Raw genomic sequence first — 18,573 nt, 5'->3', positions numbered from 1 at the left:
GTGTGTGTCAGGCAAAACAGAGCAGCAGACTCCGTCTCCTCATGGCTGGGCATGCTGCTGAGGGGATTAATACCGAGGGGTTGTCCATATTTCACACTGATCCCCACACACTCACAGACACTGGGTCTGTACATGTCTGATCCTCCACTTATGTCCACCGTCTGACACAAGCTTTTATTCTAAGTAATTGTTCTATACCTTTCACTGATATGGCAAAGCATGGCAAAAGAAAAAAAAGGATAGTACATTCCAGGAGCAGATATTCCTCCCAGTACTATTACAACTACAATAAATGTCTATTCTTTGCCCTGAAGTCCTTTCTTGAATAATTAATCACTTTATTAAATGTCTCATTTTCTGACTTCTCCAAACTCTGACAAAAAGCTTTAAATACTTCTTTCATCCTTATAAACCTCTCAGTCTATTGTTCCTGCATATTAAACACTGCTCACTCTGACCTTAACCCCCCTTTCACCAACTCTGACTTACATTGGTTTAACTCCCTCAATGCGTGTAAGTGCTGCATTTCCACTGCAAACATGATTAAATCACACAATCTACTGCCCCGAATCCTCTTATGCTGCATATTACATATCTGTCTAACAAAAGAGTCTCAATCGGAACAATCAAAGCCTGCTCTGAGGTCTGGATTATCTGATTCCATTGCCATGATTAAAATGAAACGAGAGTCAGGGACATCATGGAAAATTCTCTGTTCATAGTATTAAAGATAGAAGGATGGAGGGGTTATGAAGGATAATAACACAGAAGTATCCTCAGAAAGCTCCTGATATGGATGAGTTATTGTAACTTTGTGCATCATATACTGTAAGCGAGTATGGGACAGAAATGATATTTGTAGAAACAAGTTTAAAAATACTGACCAACTGTCTTAATGTCTGTGAATGTGAAAATGGAGGAGAAGCGAAGTGTATCAAATATATATATATATATATATATATATATATTTAGAAATCTATCTTTACCAATTAATTCATCAACATGTGTGACTTCTGCCTTTAGGATTTATAATAAGGTATGGCACTGTTGTCATCTAAAGAGTATACCCAAAATATGCAAAGAAAAAAAAAATCATATGATTACTGTTATTTATGATGATTCCTAACATCAGAAATGACAATCTACAGAAACAATAAACACTGTACATAACTGTAAACTGTGATATATTAACTGGTAGTTCTAAAATTAGGGCAGGATATTTAGGAACAATGAGGGCACCCAGTCAAATTTATGCTGCAAAATCTAATATCTTATGTAATAATGAATTAACACCTTATTAAGGTGAGAAGACACACTTGTACTGCATCACAATATGTGTGTGTGTGTGTGTGTGTGTTTGCCAGGGCTCCTGTACTCTCCACAGGGCGTAGGGATTATCTGAGGAAGTGCAGTGGAGTGGCAATAAAGGGGAGACCTCCTCGAAAGCATATGCATGCTCAGGTTCACAAGTACACACACACACACATGCACAGAAAGAAAGAGAGAGAGAAAAAGAGAAATAGAAAGAGTAGGGGGGAGAGAGAGAAAGATTTCATTTATACAACACCAAACCAATTATGCCAACTTTCATTCACAGAGAATCAATATGGAAAACAACTGGTAAGCATATTATCAAAATCCATAATCATAACCTCTTCATGCGCTATACAAGGGCCAATCCATAAATATTTTCAAAAGACTTGCATTTGTGTGGCATACAACTGTGGTTTACTGTAAGAACAGCAACGTTGTTTCTTACACACACACACACACACACACACACAAAATCAGTGTGTCTCCTTCTCTGTCACCTGCCCTACTCTATCTCTCTGAAAGTCATCTCCACCATTATGCTGCCAGTGTAATTAAGAAGGAGAATGGCACCTCACCAACCCCCTCGATGGACCAGCCCTGCTCTGCATGATGGACGAGGAGGCTGTCACATCAACCTGGAAGAGGCACAGGGTTGAGAAGGTGGTCATAACAGCAACTCTAATCACATAAACCCGAACAGTCATCATTATGTTGTCTAAATGCAGGTGTGCCTTAAACTTCTTGAAGCCTTTAGAAAGGTGAAAATATTATTGGCTCTTTTTTTTTTTTTTGGACAAGAAACAGATCAACAGCAAATTCCCATGAACAGTATTAATATAGTCCAAGTCTTCCAGGAAAAATAGCAGTGTATGTACAGTATGTTTAAAACGTGCATAGGGATAAAGGGTACCAGTTAGGTCATTATTCAGAATAAAACACCCATCAGCACCCATCATATGTTTCCCTGAAGGGATATTACAGAAAACTAATAACGAACCCTGCCCACAACTATCTTGCAGTTGAGTTTTTATTAATATTGAATACTTTTCAAAGAAATCTGTAAGAAGCATGACTAATATTAAAAGTTACAAAGTTAGTGTTAGGGTAACATTATTTTTTTTAATGAATGAATTTGTATGAATTCAAACAAAATTCAAACCAAACATAATCCATTTGTTGAATTTTATACCCTATAATACACTGTAGTTACCCAAGAAAGGCTTATACAACATGACCTGAAGAGTCATTCTCTCTCTTTCTCTCTCATGACATGTGAATGTCAATGTAATGTTGTAACATGCTTAAACCATGTAAAATCCATATCCAGGAGAAACTACTGAGTCTAAAATTACATTAATCAAATCCATTTTCATTATCACAATATTTCAAAAGCATTATCTCTTGTAGTAATATCCCATTTATTCCTGTTAATCCTTTAAAAAAAAAAAGAGGTTGATACCACCTGATAGTCTCAGTGGACATGAGGGGATTCAGTGGAAAATGAAATCATGCTGGAATTTGTGTAAGTGGATTCCAGGCCATTTAATTTCGTTCCATTAAAAATGAACGTGCTTCAGAGTGAGAGATGAAAATAACACCACGTCCTCTCACTTTCTCTCCATCTGATTAAATATGTGTGCTCTCGTCTTGCACAGATTGTAGGAGTTGTGTTTTGGTGACTTAATAGGTCTCAGTAGACAAACACTGTTCTCTATTGTATAACCCCTTCATAGCCTTATTTTTTTCTTAAAGTTATTTTTCAAATTAAATATGACAATAAAAACACAACAATCTTGCTGACTAACTGAAGAAAGTCAGGAAGGTAATCATCCATTAATTCCTCCTGCAGATAAGTAAGATTAATTTGGATATAATCTGATTTCCAATCCCGTAATCGCACAGAGATAATATACTTTCTCTCAGTTATTGAATATTTTTAACCATTTTCAGGACTCATTTCTGAAAGTTACCTAACATCTATGATGAACAATATTGACCTAAGATCCATGTAGGTAGTATTATGTCAAATAAACTATATTATGTTCATCCCAGATATAAAACGATGGAATCCAAAGTAAGAAAAGCCAAAGAAATGGCTTTATAACGGCAAACCACAGGCATTAAAACTCTGGTGAGTGCCAGGTTTCTAACTGTTAGTCCTTGAAGCAGAGCATTTTCATCTCATGGAGATATTGACAAGTGGAATCGGCCATAAACTGATTATCTCAATGGGATAAAGAAGCTTTAAGAGTCTTTAGCACCATCCACTGCTGAGGAGATGGCCGAAGAGCCCCGGATCAAGCTCAGATAAACCTCGCGCCTCGAGAACTCCCTTCTTCCATCATCTTCTCCTCTCAACCCTTCTAGCCAAACTCCTGAATTGTAAAAGCACAAATATCTAGCAGTGATTCACATTTTCAAAACAGACTCTAAAAGCCTACAATGAGACTTGAGGTTTATCTTAACAGACTTTTTTTTCCACAACGTGAACTGGACCATTCTTATTGTGTTTACTGCAAAAGACAAGAAGTGGCATAGTTCACAAACGATCAGTGCTCCAGTTTTCTATAATATAATGACCTGCTGCTGTCTTTACTCTCCCAGTGACATAGATTAGTGTGTTGTCAGGGAGATTAGTCATTTTGTATGGATCCTTAAAAGGGGAGGGAGTCATTAAGTCAAGTTAGTGTGGGTGACCATTCACTGCTCTACTCTCATGTCAGAAATGCTACAGTGACTGTACATCACCAGTACATCACCAGTCAGCCTGTACTGCACAGGGAGGACATCCGAATGACACAAAGAGTTATTCAGATCGTAATGAAGTAGCTTAATGAAACCAGTGCCCTTGAAAATTCAGCACCCACCCATACCCCCTCCCCCAGTCTCTCTCTCTCTCTCTCTCTCTAGTCCATCCTGTCAGCTAAGCCACGTGCCATCCCTATATTAATTAAATCCAGCATTTTCTAAAGCACTTAAGTGAGACGCTCTTGTTGATAATGAGTGGGCTTAAAAGAGAACCGTCCCTCCAAAATGACTTTTTAAACCGGGCTTATTAAGCAGAAAATTACGCCCAAATCAGCCTACAAGGCCCTCATTAAAAGCCACTGATCCTTAGCCGGCCGCTGGCTCGCTCACTTTTAATTAGGAGCGCGTGAGTCTCGCCCCCGCGCCGTGAGCCATTAATCCTCCCTTTCATCACGCACAAGACAGACTCCACCCACTGACCGGCTGTCGGCCCCGCCCACTCATAATCCTCCGGCCCCGCCCACTCCCACCTTGCCGCTCCATGGCTGAATGCTGTGCAGTAAACATACAGCAGTGTGTGTCCATATTCATTCATTAGGCAGAGGAAGACTAACCCAGAGCAACAAGTTTAAAAACAACACAAACTCTGTTTGTATTTCTCTGCCAGTGCAGATAGGTTAAAAAAAAATGTTATCCTAGATATTAGGTCTTTGGATCTTTTCAGAAAGAATGGTTTGCAAAATACTGCAGAATAATAATTCTGACCTCTGCATTTAGGCTTATTACATTTATTATGTTTGTCTTACTATCCTTATGAGGTATCTCCACCAACATAATTATTAATGCAAATAATTAATCTGATCCTACACCTGAATCTAACATTTTGGCTCTTTAATTTTTTTTGTAATGCATAAAAGCTGCAGTTTTGAGTTTTGGGGAAATTTGGTCCCCACCAAGATATAAAAATGTAAAATGCAAAAATTATGTTATCAAGTGAAAATATCTTGAATATGGGTAAATTTATCTAATACATGTTATCATGAGATTACTAGAAATTGAATATAAGATTATTCAGCCTGTTTTTCAATGCTGTTCCTCATTGTCAAGCTTCAAATGTTCATATTGTATTAGTAGATAATTTTGCTTCTTTCTAGAAATAAATATTTAAATTTAGAAAAATGATCTGTCAATAGAATAAAATGATTCCAAGCTTGAAATGAGTAAAATATGTCTAGATATAGGTTTAACAATCTTATAGTAGGTTTATTGTAATCATATAATAGGAAATACTACATAAATGTGACTATATTTAAGATATTTTCCCTTGTTAAGATGACATTTTTTGCAGTGCACACACACACACAGACACACACACACAGAGCATAATCTGGTGAGTTTCTCAGGCATTGCAGTGGTGCACACCTCTGCCTGTCAGAATCCTCTGTGCATCAAGGATTATGGATGGCCAATTACATCACTTTTGGCATTAATTAATGACACTAACTATCCCCCACTGCTCTCTACAAAACAGGGTTTCCCCTCAGCTGCTTCACGAAACACGGTTCAGGCAGAGAGGGCCTCATACAGCAGAGGAGTGAATCACTGGGTGCTAGGAGTGTGCTAGGAGTTTGTCTCTCATTGTGTCTGTCTACACAATTTCAGTGTGTGCATATGTCTGTTTGTATATGAACACAAGAACAAGTGGAAGTCTGTTTGTGTGTGTGTGTGTTAAGAAATGTGAACACTGATGTGGCGGGGGAGGGAAATGGGTCTGAACTGGTGTGCACCTTGTTTCTGTGTCCCTATTCTCCTGTCATCTTTCTAAAGTTGCCCACCAGTTTGGAGTCTGAAGGCCATTACAGAGATTAGGCTGTGACGCTAGACTGGACGCTGGGCGTGTCATCTCACATAGAGAGTCAAAACGAGACAGCCATTGTGCTTTCCTGCACTCTCTTTTATTTTTTCACTCTCTTTTTCTCTCTGCATTGCCTATTTTGTATAACTATGTATAAAATAATATATATGTAGCAGCTTAATTTCTTACATGTAAATGGAGTAGCACTGCTATAAAAAGGAACAGAAGAGTTAATATAATATTTCTTCATTTCTGTTCTGTTCTCTCCATGGCTTAGTGTTTCCTTTCAGATGGTGGTGGTAGGGGGTTTAAATGTGGTGTCAGATGCCTTGTGGCAATTTGTGGTCATGTATACTATTTGTGAGCATTCTACAATCCATGTCTGATTAGAGTAACGAATCTCTATTCCTCCATGTTGCCACACACTCTCTCACGTCTGACTGAATCACATGGCTGCTAGGAACCAACTGACTTTGCCTCTCATTGCATGAGACAAACGGGGCCATGGGGAAGAGGCAGCCATGATGTCACAGATCCACCGGAGGGGGTTCCCTCTTTATTCACATACAGGGACATTAGAGGGTGTGCGCACCCTTCAACCATAGTTAAGCAGGGACTCTCTCTAGATAAAACCAGCCAGATAAAACATGCACAACAAGCTATTACTCACATGAGGAAGTGTTTAGTGTGTGCCCAGCCCACACAGAATGTGAAAATGGACCTCCAGAGTCTGTGGATGTTTCTTGTCAGTCAGTGGTCACTGGGAAACATATAGTGCAGAGCCTACTGAGGCTACCTGGAAGGCTGACTGACCATGGCAACTATTTTTTGTTTTGGTTTGTTCCAAACTAAATTGTTTTTATTAAAAGCACCAACTAATGAACATTACATCTGTTATATTTTGTGCTCTTGTTACTCTGAATAAAAAAAAAGACCTTGACAGCCAAAGGGTTTATCTATAAATGTAGGTCATGTTCAAGTTCAGAACATATCACTTGCCTTTTGCAATAGTAAATGACTATAAGGGGAGAAAAAAACACCTGCTGAAAATAGGTGAGCTCTCTGGTAAAAGTTCAAAGTTTTCACAAGCCACTTTAATAGGAACACCTGTACATTCATACAATCATTGTCCATGCAGTGCCTTGCATAAAATCATGCAAATATAGAAAAAAGTTAATGCAAATATCAGAATGGGAAAAAAATTGTGGAAAATGGGGGAAAAATGTGATCTCACTGACTCTGATAGTTGTTGGTGCCAGATGGGCTTTAAGAATTTAAGAAACTGCTGATCTCCTGGGATATTTATGCACATCAGTCTACAGAATTTCCACAGAATGGTGTAAAAATAACAACAAACAAACAAACAAACATTCAGTGAGAGTCAGAATTGCCTTGATGAGAGAGTTGATGTTTGAGTTGACAGGAAGGCTGCAGTAACACAACTAATTACTCTTTACAACCGTGGTGAGCAGAAAAGCATCTCAGAACACACAGCATGCTGAACCTTGAGATGTATGGGTAGAAGACCACATCAGGTTCCATTCCAAGAACAGGAGAGGGCACAAGCTCAGTAAAAGTAGTTAACCTATTGTATACTATATTAGACTATGCAAACCATAAATGCTAAATAAAAGGGATCCAGCTTGCTTGCTTAATTCTTCTTTTAATTGTAAATTGTAAGACTTGTTCTTGTTTCCAAAAGTAATTGTGTGAGATCAGTGACTTCAGTTTCAAAAAATTACAGTGAAACATGTGTATTACAAATGGCCATTCCTTCCAATCTAGAGAGTCCCTTCAGACTTCTAACAGTGGACAAAGAAGGCTTTGGTGAGAGTAAGGCGAAGTTATTGTCCTTGCAAATAGATATATAGACTCTAGCACTTATGCACCCACCACACAGAAAGTGTTATTTTACAGTTTCCTAAGTTTTAGTTATTAAGAGTGTAAAGAGTACACTCTTTTCTACAAGCTCTGAAGTGCTGGGTATTCATAGCAGGTAAAATGATGGTAAGTACCAACACCGTCTTACTTAATTCCACTGAATTTATAGGCTTTAGGTATTAGACAGGTCAGAGTTTGATTATACACGAAATAGCTGCTCAACACTTTGTACTACAAATTTAATCAGTTAATGCTTAGGATGTAGAGAAATGTTAAACAAAATGTTAACGGAAACATATACACATAGACACACACACCTACACATAACCAGCCCGCTAGTGCTTCAAATGATGTGCCTTGGAGCTCATATGCTTTCCAAAGTGAGAACGAACGCACCCTGAACTCTGTTTCAGCAACCTGCCCCCCATCTTTCCAACCATTCTCTAGTCCTGTTTGCCCTCCTGAGCCCTGTAGTAAACAATTGCACATATAACAAGCACCAGTACTGAGCTGCAAGAGCTTAATGACTCTCAGCAGCACTGTCAGAAACAGTCGGCAGAGTTCAGCACTTAAGGGCATATGCTTCTCTCTCTCTCCATCAGTCGCCTGTGAAGAGCAACAAAACACACAACAGAGGCTTCCAGCTACGGTAATGAAATTAGTCCTGTGGAATAAGAAGCATTAATGACCTGAGACATGAGGGATGACAGAATACATAAAGAACATATATAAAGAACACAAAGCAGATGAACGGCTACTGCTCTTCAAGTCTGTATGCTGGCTTTTGTGTGTGTGTGTGTGTGTGTGTGTGTGTGTGTGTGTGTGTGTGTGTGTGTGTGATAAAATAACTTAGGTATCATTTGCAGGAATGATCTGAAAAAAAAAAATTAACACACACTCGCATCTGAAATGCTAAGTAAACTCAAATAGTATTGCTTGTGTGTTTTCAGGCCCTATAACCATATGAAACATGAAACATATCACAGTGGCCATTTTGAGCCAGTATCACATGGCTTGATTTATGCATTTAATTATCTAAAGTCACATTGTGGTACTTTGAAATATATATTATCTAATCGTATGGAAGGTTGAAATGGTATTACTTACCCAAACGAGTGTAAAATGATGTCAACGTGCAGTTCATATCTTAGTTTCATTAATGAAGAAGCAAAATCTTGACACTAAATGTGGTTTGCCTCATAAAGTAGCCAAATTTGAGGTCAGTGGACAAATTGTGTCTATTTTCCCCTGAAAAAAGTTTGTAATATGTTTGCTGGTTGGCAGGAAATATAGGGTACCTTTAAAAATCAATTAATGCACATAATTGGACTTTAAGGACCACTGATGTGCCCTTAAAACTTTACCCTAAAAGTTAATTAAAAGTACACCATGTGCACCTTCCCAGGTAAAAGATACATACTAAAGTTACAAAACATGTCCCCTTACCACTCCTACGACAAGGAAAGGTACAGTTTGGTACCTTTATTTCTGAGAGTGTATGGCAAAAAGACTGTGAAAGTCATGCAAACAGTTCTTGAAATATTTGTTACTGCATTTAGTCTAAAGTGCTTTATTTATGGCACCAAACAAAGCTGACATTTGCTCTGGAATCTGACTGTATCTGTTTGACTTGTTTCTGTCACTGATGTCATTCATGCTACACATATGAAGAAAATTTTGAAAAAAAAAAAAAAAAAAACCTCCTAGAGGATTGCATCTATAAGATTTTCTTTTACATGTAAAATAACACAAAAATGTTAAAAATGGTCTCAAAAGCCTATGCAGATTACTGTACCTGTAAGTGATTAATGTAGGTAAAATTGTTCCATGTCCAAGCTACAGGACAGACGACCTCACTGGAAACAGTTAGGCTAAATCTGGATGGATAATCAAAACTAAAATGAAAATCCCAGCAATATTTATTATCATACACTTGTAATTGAAGACAGTGCTATAATCAGACATGGCACGGGTTTGGTACTTTTAGGTGATGTGGGAGTAAAAGTACTCAGTTAACGCAACAGGACTTCAGCTTGGTAGACTTGTAGTCTCATTAAAAGTGCTGACTTTATGTAAAGGGGCTTCCTTTTTCTTGTGCTTTGTTCTAGAAGCAACATATTATTTTATTAGTGAGTATTTTACTGAAATCTGAAGTCCTAACTGGTTCTATAATAGGCTGCTTGCAGAGATACAGTGGATATGTTGAATTAAAAAAAAAAAAAGTAATAGAAACTTAAATGATATGCATCTACTGTGTGGTAAAGCTGAATGTAAAATGCATATACATGCATTTAGGTTCATGCCATTGCACTGTGGCAGCAGGTCAGTAGCACACTGGTCATGATTTAATGGAGGTAAACAAGCACAAGCTGCAACAAGCTGCAGAAGTGCAGAAGTTTTCGCCGAGGCTCAGCCGGTTCAGGGTACAGCCTAGGCCTCAGTGTCCGAGTGGTCCTTGAAATATGAAATATTGTCAGTGCAGCAGTAATCCGGCCTCTATCCATTGCATCTAGAAAAGACAGGCTCTGTAATGGCGTTAACAAAAAGAGTTTCGGGCGCTTTTGAAAAATACCCGCGGCCACGCGCATCTGATGAGGCGCCCCAGAGCAAAGACCAGCCGCATTTAATAAATTCATATCATACCTACTCATGCTCACTTACACTGCATGAAATAGGAGTCATTTAAAAATGCCTAAAACACAGGAGAGCTATCTAAGGAAAAATACTCGCGAATTACTGTAAATAATAATAATAATAATAATAATAATAATAATAATAGCAACAATAACAACAACGACAATAATAATAATAATAATAATAATAATAATAATAATAATAATAATAATAATGATAATCTAAACTAAATATTTTACACTAATCAGTTTATCAAATCACTGGCATTATTATTATTATTATTATTATTAGTATTATTATTATTATAAGGTTAAAAAAAATAAATCAGTAGTTTGTAGAGCTTACCACTGCGACATCAGGTCCACGATGGCATCTTTACTTTTTGTAAAATAAAAACAAAACTGTCACATTCATTTTTTTAATATAAATAATCACCCATATATGTCCGTAATGAAGTGAGAATAATTGGAGGAGCAATAAAGCGTCATCAGTCATCACTTCTCATAGATGTTTTAATTATAAAGACGTATAAACAATATATGAAACTCATGTAGCAACAAGACCAAACGCTTTGCCAGTTCAGGCATCATCAAGGAGATCTTCACAGTCGTACAATACAATCAAGTGAATATGTTCATGAACATATCCAAAATCACCATCATAGGCCAACAGATTGAAAATGCGGTACACAGCGTTTTCTCCACAAAGCACTGACAGAAGAGAGGGTGAGACACTTTAGGCTATGCTTGGCCCATGATGTCTGACTGTCTGACTGAACAGACAGGATACATCGGGCTATTTGCTTTCTCGTTGTGGCACGTTGCATAGTTTACCAATAATAAACTAAATGACTAGGGGAAACTTGTGAGGTTTGCAATGGCAATGATTGAAGAATGACCTAGTTGTCCACAGGATCACTGAACATGCACTCCAATGCAATGCATTACATAGTGTTCAAACATTTTCGCTTAATTAAGAGGACAGAGGAGAAAAGCAGCTGAATGGGAGGAATTTAAAAAGCCTGTTCCAAAATATACTGTGACCCTTCATACACATATTTTACATTACCTGGATGAAATATTATAGTAGTTATTTAAACATGTCGAAGAATTATGTATTAGACTAAAGTTCTCTTCCCAACAACAAAACATTTCAATTGTGTATATTGAGACCAGCTGCGGGTAAAGTTCGAGTAAGCGCGCAGGAGTGAGTGTGTGTGTGCGTGTGTGTGTATGAGTGTGTAAATCAAGGCTTATCGCTGCAGTGCTTGAAGAGACTCGAAGGCGCCGCCGAGTACGAGCACTTCTCCACGCAGGCGGCTAGCGCCGTGCCTGAGAACGGGTACACGGTGGCGGTGCTCTGTCCGAACGGGGCCAGTGCGCTCGGTACAGCCGACGTGAGCGTTTGGCCCTGGTTAAGGTACGCCACGAGCCGGCGCATCTCCTCCAGAGCCTGCGCCTGCATGAGGATGTAGTTCTTGGCGAGGAGCAGCGTGGCGATTTTGGACAGTTTGCGCACGGACGGGCTGTGTGCATACGGGATGACGGCGCGCAGGCCATCGAGCGCATCGTTCAGGTCGTGCATGCGCCGGCGCTCGCGCGCGTTGATGCTCAGGCGCAGAGAGCGCTGCTCCTTGGGCTTCTTGGCGGCCGGGTGCTTGGGGTCCTCTCCAAAGGCCGGGCTCTGTTTCCGAGCGTCCACATCGAAGCCGTCGTCGTCGTCGCTCGTGTGCTCGCCGCCGCTCTCGCCGGATTTGGCCGTCTGCGCCGTGAGGAAGTCTGCAGCAGCGGAGGACGCGAGCGGGTAGCGGGCAGGACTCGATGCGCCGTGACCCGCGCCGAAGCCCAGCGCCGCTTGGCCGTAACGCTGCGTCAGGTCCAGCAGCGTGTCGCTGCTGATCGATTTCAGCAGATTCTCCTCTCGAGCATTCATTATGAAAAAGAAACGAATTACAAAAATAAAAAAATAAAAAGATCAAATCGGGAAGTGAAGCCTTATCCGCTGCGCTCCTAGTCTTAATTTGCTGTGCGCTTTCTCGCGCTGTCTTCTTGCTCCCTGAAAGTCCTCACAGCCTTCCCCAGAAATGTGAAAGTTGTAATGTGAGCCAACCTTGCTCCAACCCGCTTCTTCACTTGCGCGCCTGATCTGGTCACCTTACACAAGCGTGTGATGTGCTAAAACGCACACAGTTACGATACGCGCACTTTAGACACCTCGTGCGAACTTGTGCGCGTGTCCTCGCTGCTGCGCGCGCTGCGTTCTGCCCTCGCCCTGGGCACAGTGTGGCGCGCGCTCCGTCCTACAAGAGCGTTAGTAAGAGCGCGAGGCCCCGCGGGATTACCGTTCTGTCCAATCAGCGAGGCGTTTTAATTAAGAGGATTAGAAACCTGCTGTGTCTTCATTGTAACGGCAAAAATCATAATAGCTGGACAGGACGAAATAATGGCATAAAAGTGTCTGCTATGAACTTCAGAGACTGATATTTCTGACATTTATCAACATTATTAGACATAGGCTATTTGATATGTTTATGTTAAAAAAAAAAAAAAGGTTAATCACTTATTTGATCATACAACAATATAGTGCCATCATGATTTTATGACCTTTAGAAAGCGGTGATTTCCTTTGACCTCTGAAAAGCATCCAGGCCTAGCTAAGCTAGTCTAATTCTAGACTTTGCCCTTGACTATTAAAGTGCACACTCTTGAATAATATTTGCATATAATAATATTATTAATAATAATAATAATAATAATAATACACAAGTCTTAATTAGTCATTTGATCCCCTACTACACCTTTACGATTTCACCATGCGGGTTGATGCAGGTCATTCTGTTTTCATGAATTCATGAATTAGAGGTCATGTCTGGCAATTCTTTTATTTCAAACCATAAAGTTTTTAAAGCAGATCCAGGACAATGTCTTACACAACCTAAGTTAAAACAAAAGGAAGAAAACATCATCAACAACAACAACAACAACAACAACAACAACCACAACAAACAGGACATTATCATTCCAGTGCAGGTCATACTAACTTATATCTGAAATTTGATTGCATTTTGTGTTAGATTTTTCACTGTAGCTGAGATGAGGAAGGTACAAAAATTGGTCAGTGCTCAGGAAAGCAAAAATATTCTGTATAAATGTCAACTGATGGTTGAATCACCTTAACAGTGTTTACCTGGACTATAACTCAGTAGTTGTTATTTCTGCTCAGAAACGGACAGAGCAGCCTACACAGGGCTGAGGCAATGAACACTGAACATCATGTCAGAGACAGATTTAAAACAGATCTAAACATTTCAGGGTAACTAAACAGTTACTCATACAGAGTATAAGTAGGCCACTGGGACAAGCAGCGAACTGTGCAGTCTGATAGGATCCGAAAACATGCTGCTGCTCCCGCCATGTGGTCACTGAGTCACATTACAACAGTCTATAGCCATGTCTGAATAGTTCCCTATTCACCTTGCACTGCACAATTTCAGGGCCAGGGGTGGACACAGGCTGAGGGGCAGGGGTATAGACGTACCCTAGAGGGCACGTTTTCTCGCATGTATAAGAAGCACCTAGAGAGCAACTGTAGGAAACCCTATAGGGCACTGCACCTTGTTTTTTTCACTGGAAGAGCACACTAGAAGGCACTTCATCATGTTTCCTCTCACCTATGGGAACCCTATAGGGTACTGCATCACATATTCTCCACTGAAAGGGCACCCTGGAACTCCACTGGAAGGACACTTCAGATTTTCTCATGTGTAGTGGCACCCTAGAGGGCATTTCATCATGTTGTTTTTTAATTTGAAGGGCAGCAATTAGAGCACTTCATCACGTTTTCTTCTCTGTAAGGGCACCCTACAGGGCACTTTTTCACATTTTATCTACTGTAGGGACACCCTACAGGGCACATTAACAGCATTTTTCAACCATTGGAGCTGTGAGAAGGCAAATTCAGTTATTGTTGTTGTTGCTGTAATAAATTAACACAACAGAATTCACGCTAATTTGTCCACTGAAAATATAGAGAACACTACAAAATGCCCACAAGCCAAAAAATACATTTTATGGTGACTAGGGAACCAATTCAGACATGGCTTGTATTTTTGTTGCTTCAGGTCGATAGGTAATTTGATGTTTTATATTTAATGTTAGAACCTAAAAGGGATCCATTTAGAATTCATGCACAATGTCCAATTATGCACATTGGATAAATGCATAATTATCCAATTTACCCTTGAACAACCCCTTTTTCTATGAGTATACCACTCTAATACAGTGGATTGAATAAGTATTCACTCCCTTTGAATTTTTCCACATTTTGTAGTGTTACAACCTGGAAGTGAAATGGAATTAATTGGGATTATTGTCATGAGTCTCCAAAAAATAGCATATAATACTGAAGTCAGAGAAAAATCAATATATTGCAAAATTATTTACAAATAAAAAGCATAAAAATATTCACCCAAAAGTATTCATCCCTCTTGCTGTGAACCTAAATTAGCTTGAGAGGCGTGAATACAAGCCATAACTATAACATAATACTTTTTTGGTCTTTTTTGGTCCATGGTCTAGAAGTAGGCCAACATGAGTCCAGGCAGAATACTGTGGTGCCTTAATCGAATATTCTTACACATTTAGAAAAAAAAATATCCCAAAAATGTTTCTTTAAAGATTCTTTAATTAGTTAAGAGTTCCTAGCTTCCTAACAGGGTTATACCTGGAATCCATTATTGTAGGAAAACATTCAGGGGTTCCCCCAGAGGGACAACCAAAGAACCCTTAAAGGTTCTAGATATAATCTTTTTTTGTTTGTTGAGTGTGGATGAGATAATTGAATCCTATCCTTTTTTAAGAGAAGCTGTTCTGATCTTAACTACAATGTTGTTTCTAATGCAAGTGAAAGAATCTGCAGGATGTCTATGTTCATAGATTTTTGTATCTGTAATTGGAGAAATGATCCTGACAGTATGCACAGAAGTGCCAGCAGGAATTTTGAGATACCTTAAAGGCTAGTATACTGGGACAGATCTGGGTCATTTTCATTTTCCTCAGCAATTTCTGTCCTCTAGCTTCCTCTTAAACCACTGTCTGCTATCTACATGCTATTGTAGTGTGTGTACAAACGGTTGAGCAGTACCAATACATTTAAGTGTTAAACGCAGGCCAATGATGGGGGAAATCACAAACCTGGCCAAGCAGTTCCCCTTCAGCCACTTACACACACATGAACGCTAGTAGAGGAAGATCTCCCCCTTGTGGAAAATATCTGCTAAACCTGAGGAAGCATGATTGAGTTACATGCTGGATTTATGGGCTGCTTTGTATCTAAAAAAAAAGAGTCTTTTTATAACCCAGTCTGCATCCTGACTAATGACTATCCGTTTATCCTGATGCTCTACTTCTGTTTAGAGCTTCTGCACTCACGACTCACTTTCTGCTGTTGTGGAAGCCCAAGTCACATCCTTGCTTTAGTGGATAATCTCACCTGGATACTGGATACCTGTAGACTTGTACCTAAGAACTGCTTCAGTAGTCATAAAGACTGTCCTGTGCTCATCCCAGGGCACTCATTCACAATATACTCATATTGTACATCCTTTCAACACATTTAGTTCTGTTTGACTTTATAACATACAGCTGTACAGCATAGTAGCAGAGTAATAATTTATATCCCCACTATCCAGTGTCACCCACGAGATGATGGATTTCCCTTTGAGTCGGGTTCCTCTCAAGGTTTCTTCCTCATGGCATCTCAAGAAGTGTTTCCTTGTCACTGTTGCCTCTGGCTTGCTCTTTAAAGATTTAGATCTACATGGGATTCTTGTAAAGATTTCTGTTTTAACAATGACAATGACAATGTCTGTGATTAAAACACTATGCAAATAAAACTGAATTTAATTATCAATGCATCATACAATAAATGAATTCTGTTTAGAGAAGGTGACTATCACAATAAATGTGAGGTATGATGCACATGTGTTTAATACTCAACACAAATTTCAGTAGGTTCAGTAAGTGCGATTTCTGTGTTCAGTTACAGGGTTGACATTCAGTCAGGGATTGATTTCAGACTAGGCCTACTGGGCACATGCCAAAGGACCCTGGCCACTAGGGGGACTTCAGTGAGCATAGATTTGACATGAATGAATAGGCCATTATTCTGTCACATACAACATAGTACATAGAACACGAGCCAATGAATGTAAAGTCACAGCATTTAAAATAAACTCAGAAATGTTACTGGTGTGTGGGGGTCTGAATTTGTATCCAATGAGCAGTCAGTTAGGTCCTAACTGTTTTAAAGATGCATTAGTCAAGATTAGTAAAAATTTGTCAGCATTAGGTCTAACGGCTAAGGAGGTAGGTTCAACATTTGCATGATTTTTTTAACCCATTGAGCCTGCCCATTTCTTGCCCATGTTCATGACACTCCTCCCCCAGATTCTATCATGGCCTACAGAGTAGATTTCAACTAGAGTTAGCATTAGCATTGACATGGCATCACTTTCAAATGAAGCGCTAGGCTGTTTATTTATTAAGGGCATTGCCTTACTTCGTTATTTAGATCTGGATGATAAATGTACCTAACGCTTGTTGGGGAAGATAAGGGTAAGATAAGTCTTACAATAAGATAAAAATATATCTTACAATTTTATTATCTTACAAATTTAATTATCTTACAATTAGACAAATACCTAGTTAACATTATGCTTAATAGGAGACCCAAAGAAATAAAAACAACATGGCAATAGTTTTTTTTTTTTACATTGAGTTGACATCTACAGTTCTCTTACAAAAAAAAAAAAACTATTTCACAAGTTCATAACAACAGTGAATAGTGTGGCTAGTTTCTATACAGGATGACTGTGATTGGCTTTCAGAAACCTAGCTCTTAGATAAGCATCTCCCCTTAGCAAGATATCGAATTATTGTATAAATTACACTATAAATGCATGGAATTTGGCTCATGCTGATTTATGAAAAGTCCAGTGCCTTCACTGTCCAGTTTTTCTTTGTAATTAGGTCTCAGAGAGTTTTCAGCTGCTGTTACCATTGTTATCATAGCATCATTAGCATAGATACATGTTATATCTAACATTACATACATTTCAAGGTAGTTCATCCAAAGCATTGCCTTACCCGGCTCTCTAAGTTAAAACATATCTACTTGATTTGTTATGTGAAGCCACCATTCAAACAGGTCAATGCTTTATACAGATTACGTTAACATACCTGTCCAGGAGCAACATCACTAATTCTGTATCCAGCTCATCTCCTTCAGCAGTAACAAATTACTTCATCTTGGAAAAGAGCTGCCAGTATTTATTCTGGATTTACTGTGTTTCTTGTTGTTAAGTGTTTTCAAAGCACCATGTATTTTTTATTTTTTGCTCAAGAATTAACTGGCTGCCATATTTTCTCTCGCTGCCATATTTTTCTTTATAATAATAATAATAATAATAATAATAATATTATGATGATGATGATGATGATTAAATTATATAGTGCCTTTCTCACACCCAAGATCACTTTACAATGTATTTTGAAAAAAACTCAACAAAAAGTAACAGGCACGCTGAAAGTGATCAGATGCTACACTCAGTCCACAGCAGGTAGATCGACACGTCACACATGATGGATCAAGGCCTGAGGAAATCTGCTGCTTAAGTGTGATTTCTCTGAGATGAGTCTGGAGCTCCCCCACTATGAGCAACCAGCAGACAAATTCGAATAACAACCAAAAACAATAAAATAGAAGACAAATATCAAGCCTACAAATGCAGGGGGAACATCAGAAAGAAAGAAAACACTGGTGAAAAGCATCAGCTAAGATGCGTACAGAATACTCTCATCCAGAAACATTGTGAGGTGATGGATGTGGAGTAAAGGAAAATTGGGGAATATCTATAAAATGACTAACAGGAGGCCCATGTAAATATGTAATGCAGTTTTCCAAATGGGTTTTCTCAGCCACATGATACACTTGTGCTGTGGCCATGGCTTAAACCTTTTTTTTTTTGTTATCATGTTATAGATATTTTCCTGGTTATTTGGAAAAGCAAGAAATGAAAAAATATTTTATTAAATAAAACTATTGAACCTTTAACTGGAGCTAGATAAGTAGATGACAAATAC

At 38.9% G+C, this 18,573-nt stretch overlaps 1 protein-coding gene across 1 annotated transcript; it reads right to left on the bottom strand.

Moving 5' to 3' along the window:
* Positions 1 to 10,926: 10,926 nt before the first annotated feature.
* Positions 10,927 to 12,726, bottom strand: bhlhe23 (basic helix-loop-helix family, member e23). The gene has a single exon (XM_026921106.3). The coding sequence runs from the start codon at positions 12,362 to 12,364 to the stop codon at positions 11,678 to 11,680; it is 687 nt and encodes a 228-aa protein (XP_026776907.1). The 5' UTR covers positions 12,365 to 12,726; the 3' UTR covers positions 10,927 to 11,677.
* Between the last annotated feature and the right edge of the window lie 5,847 nt (positions 12,727 to 18,573).

The sequence above is a fragment of the Pangasianodon hypophthalmus genome, chromosome 16, assembly GCF_027358585.1.
Source record: "Pangasianodon hypophthalmus isolate fPanHyp1 chromosome 16, fPanHyp1.pri, whole genome shotgun sequence".
Classification (NCBI taxonomy): Eukaryota; Metazoa; Chordata; class Actinopteri; order Siluriformes; family Pangasiidae; genus Pangasianodon; species Pangasianodon hypophthalmus.
The sequence above is the reverse complement of the archived record's forward strand: the minus strand, read 5'-3'. Positions and strand labels throughout refer to the sequence as shown.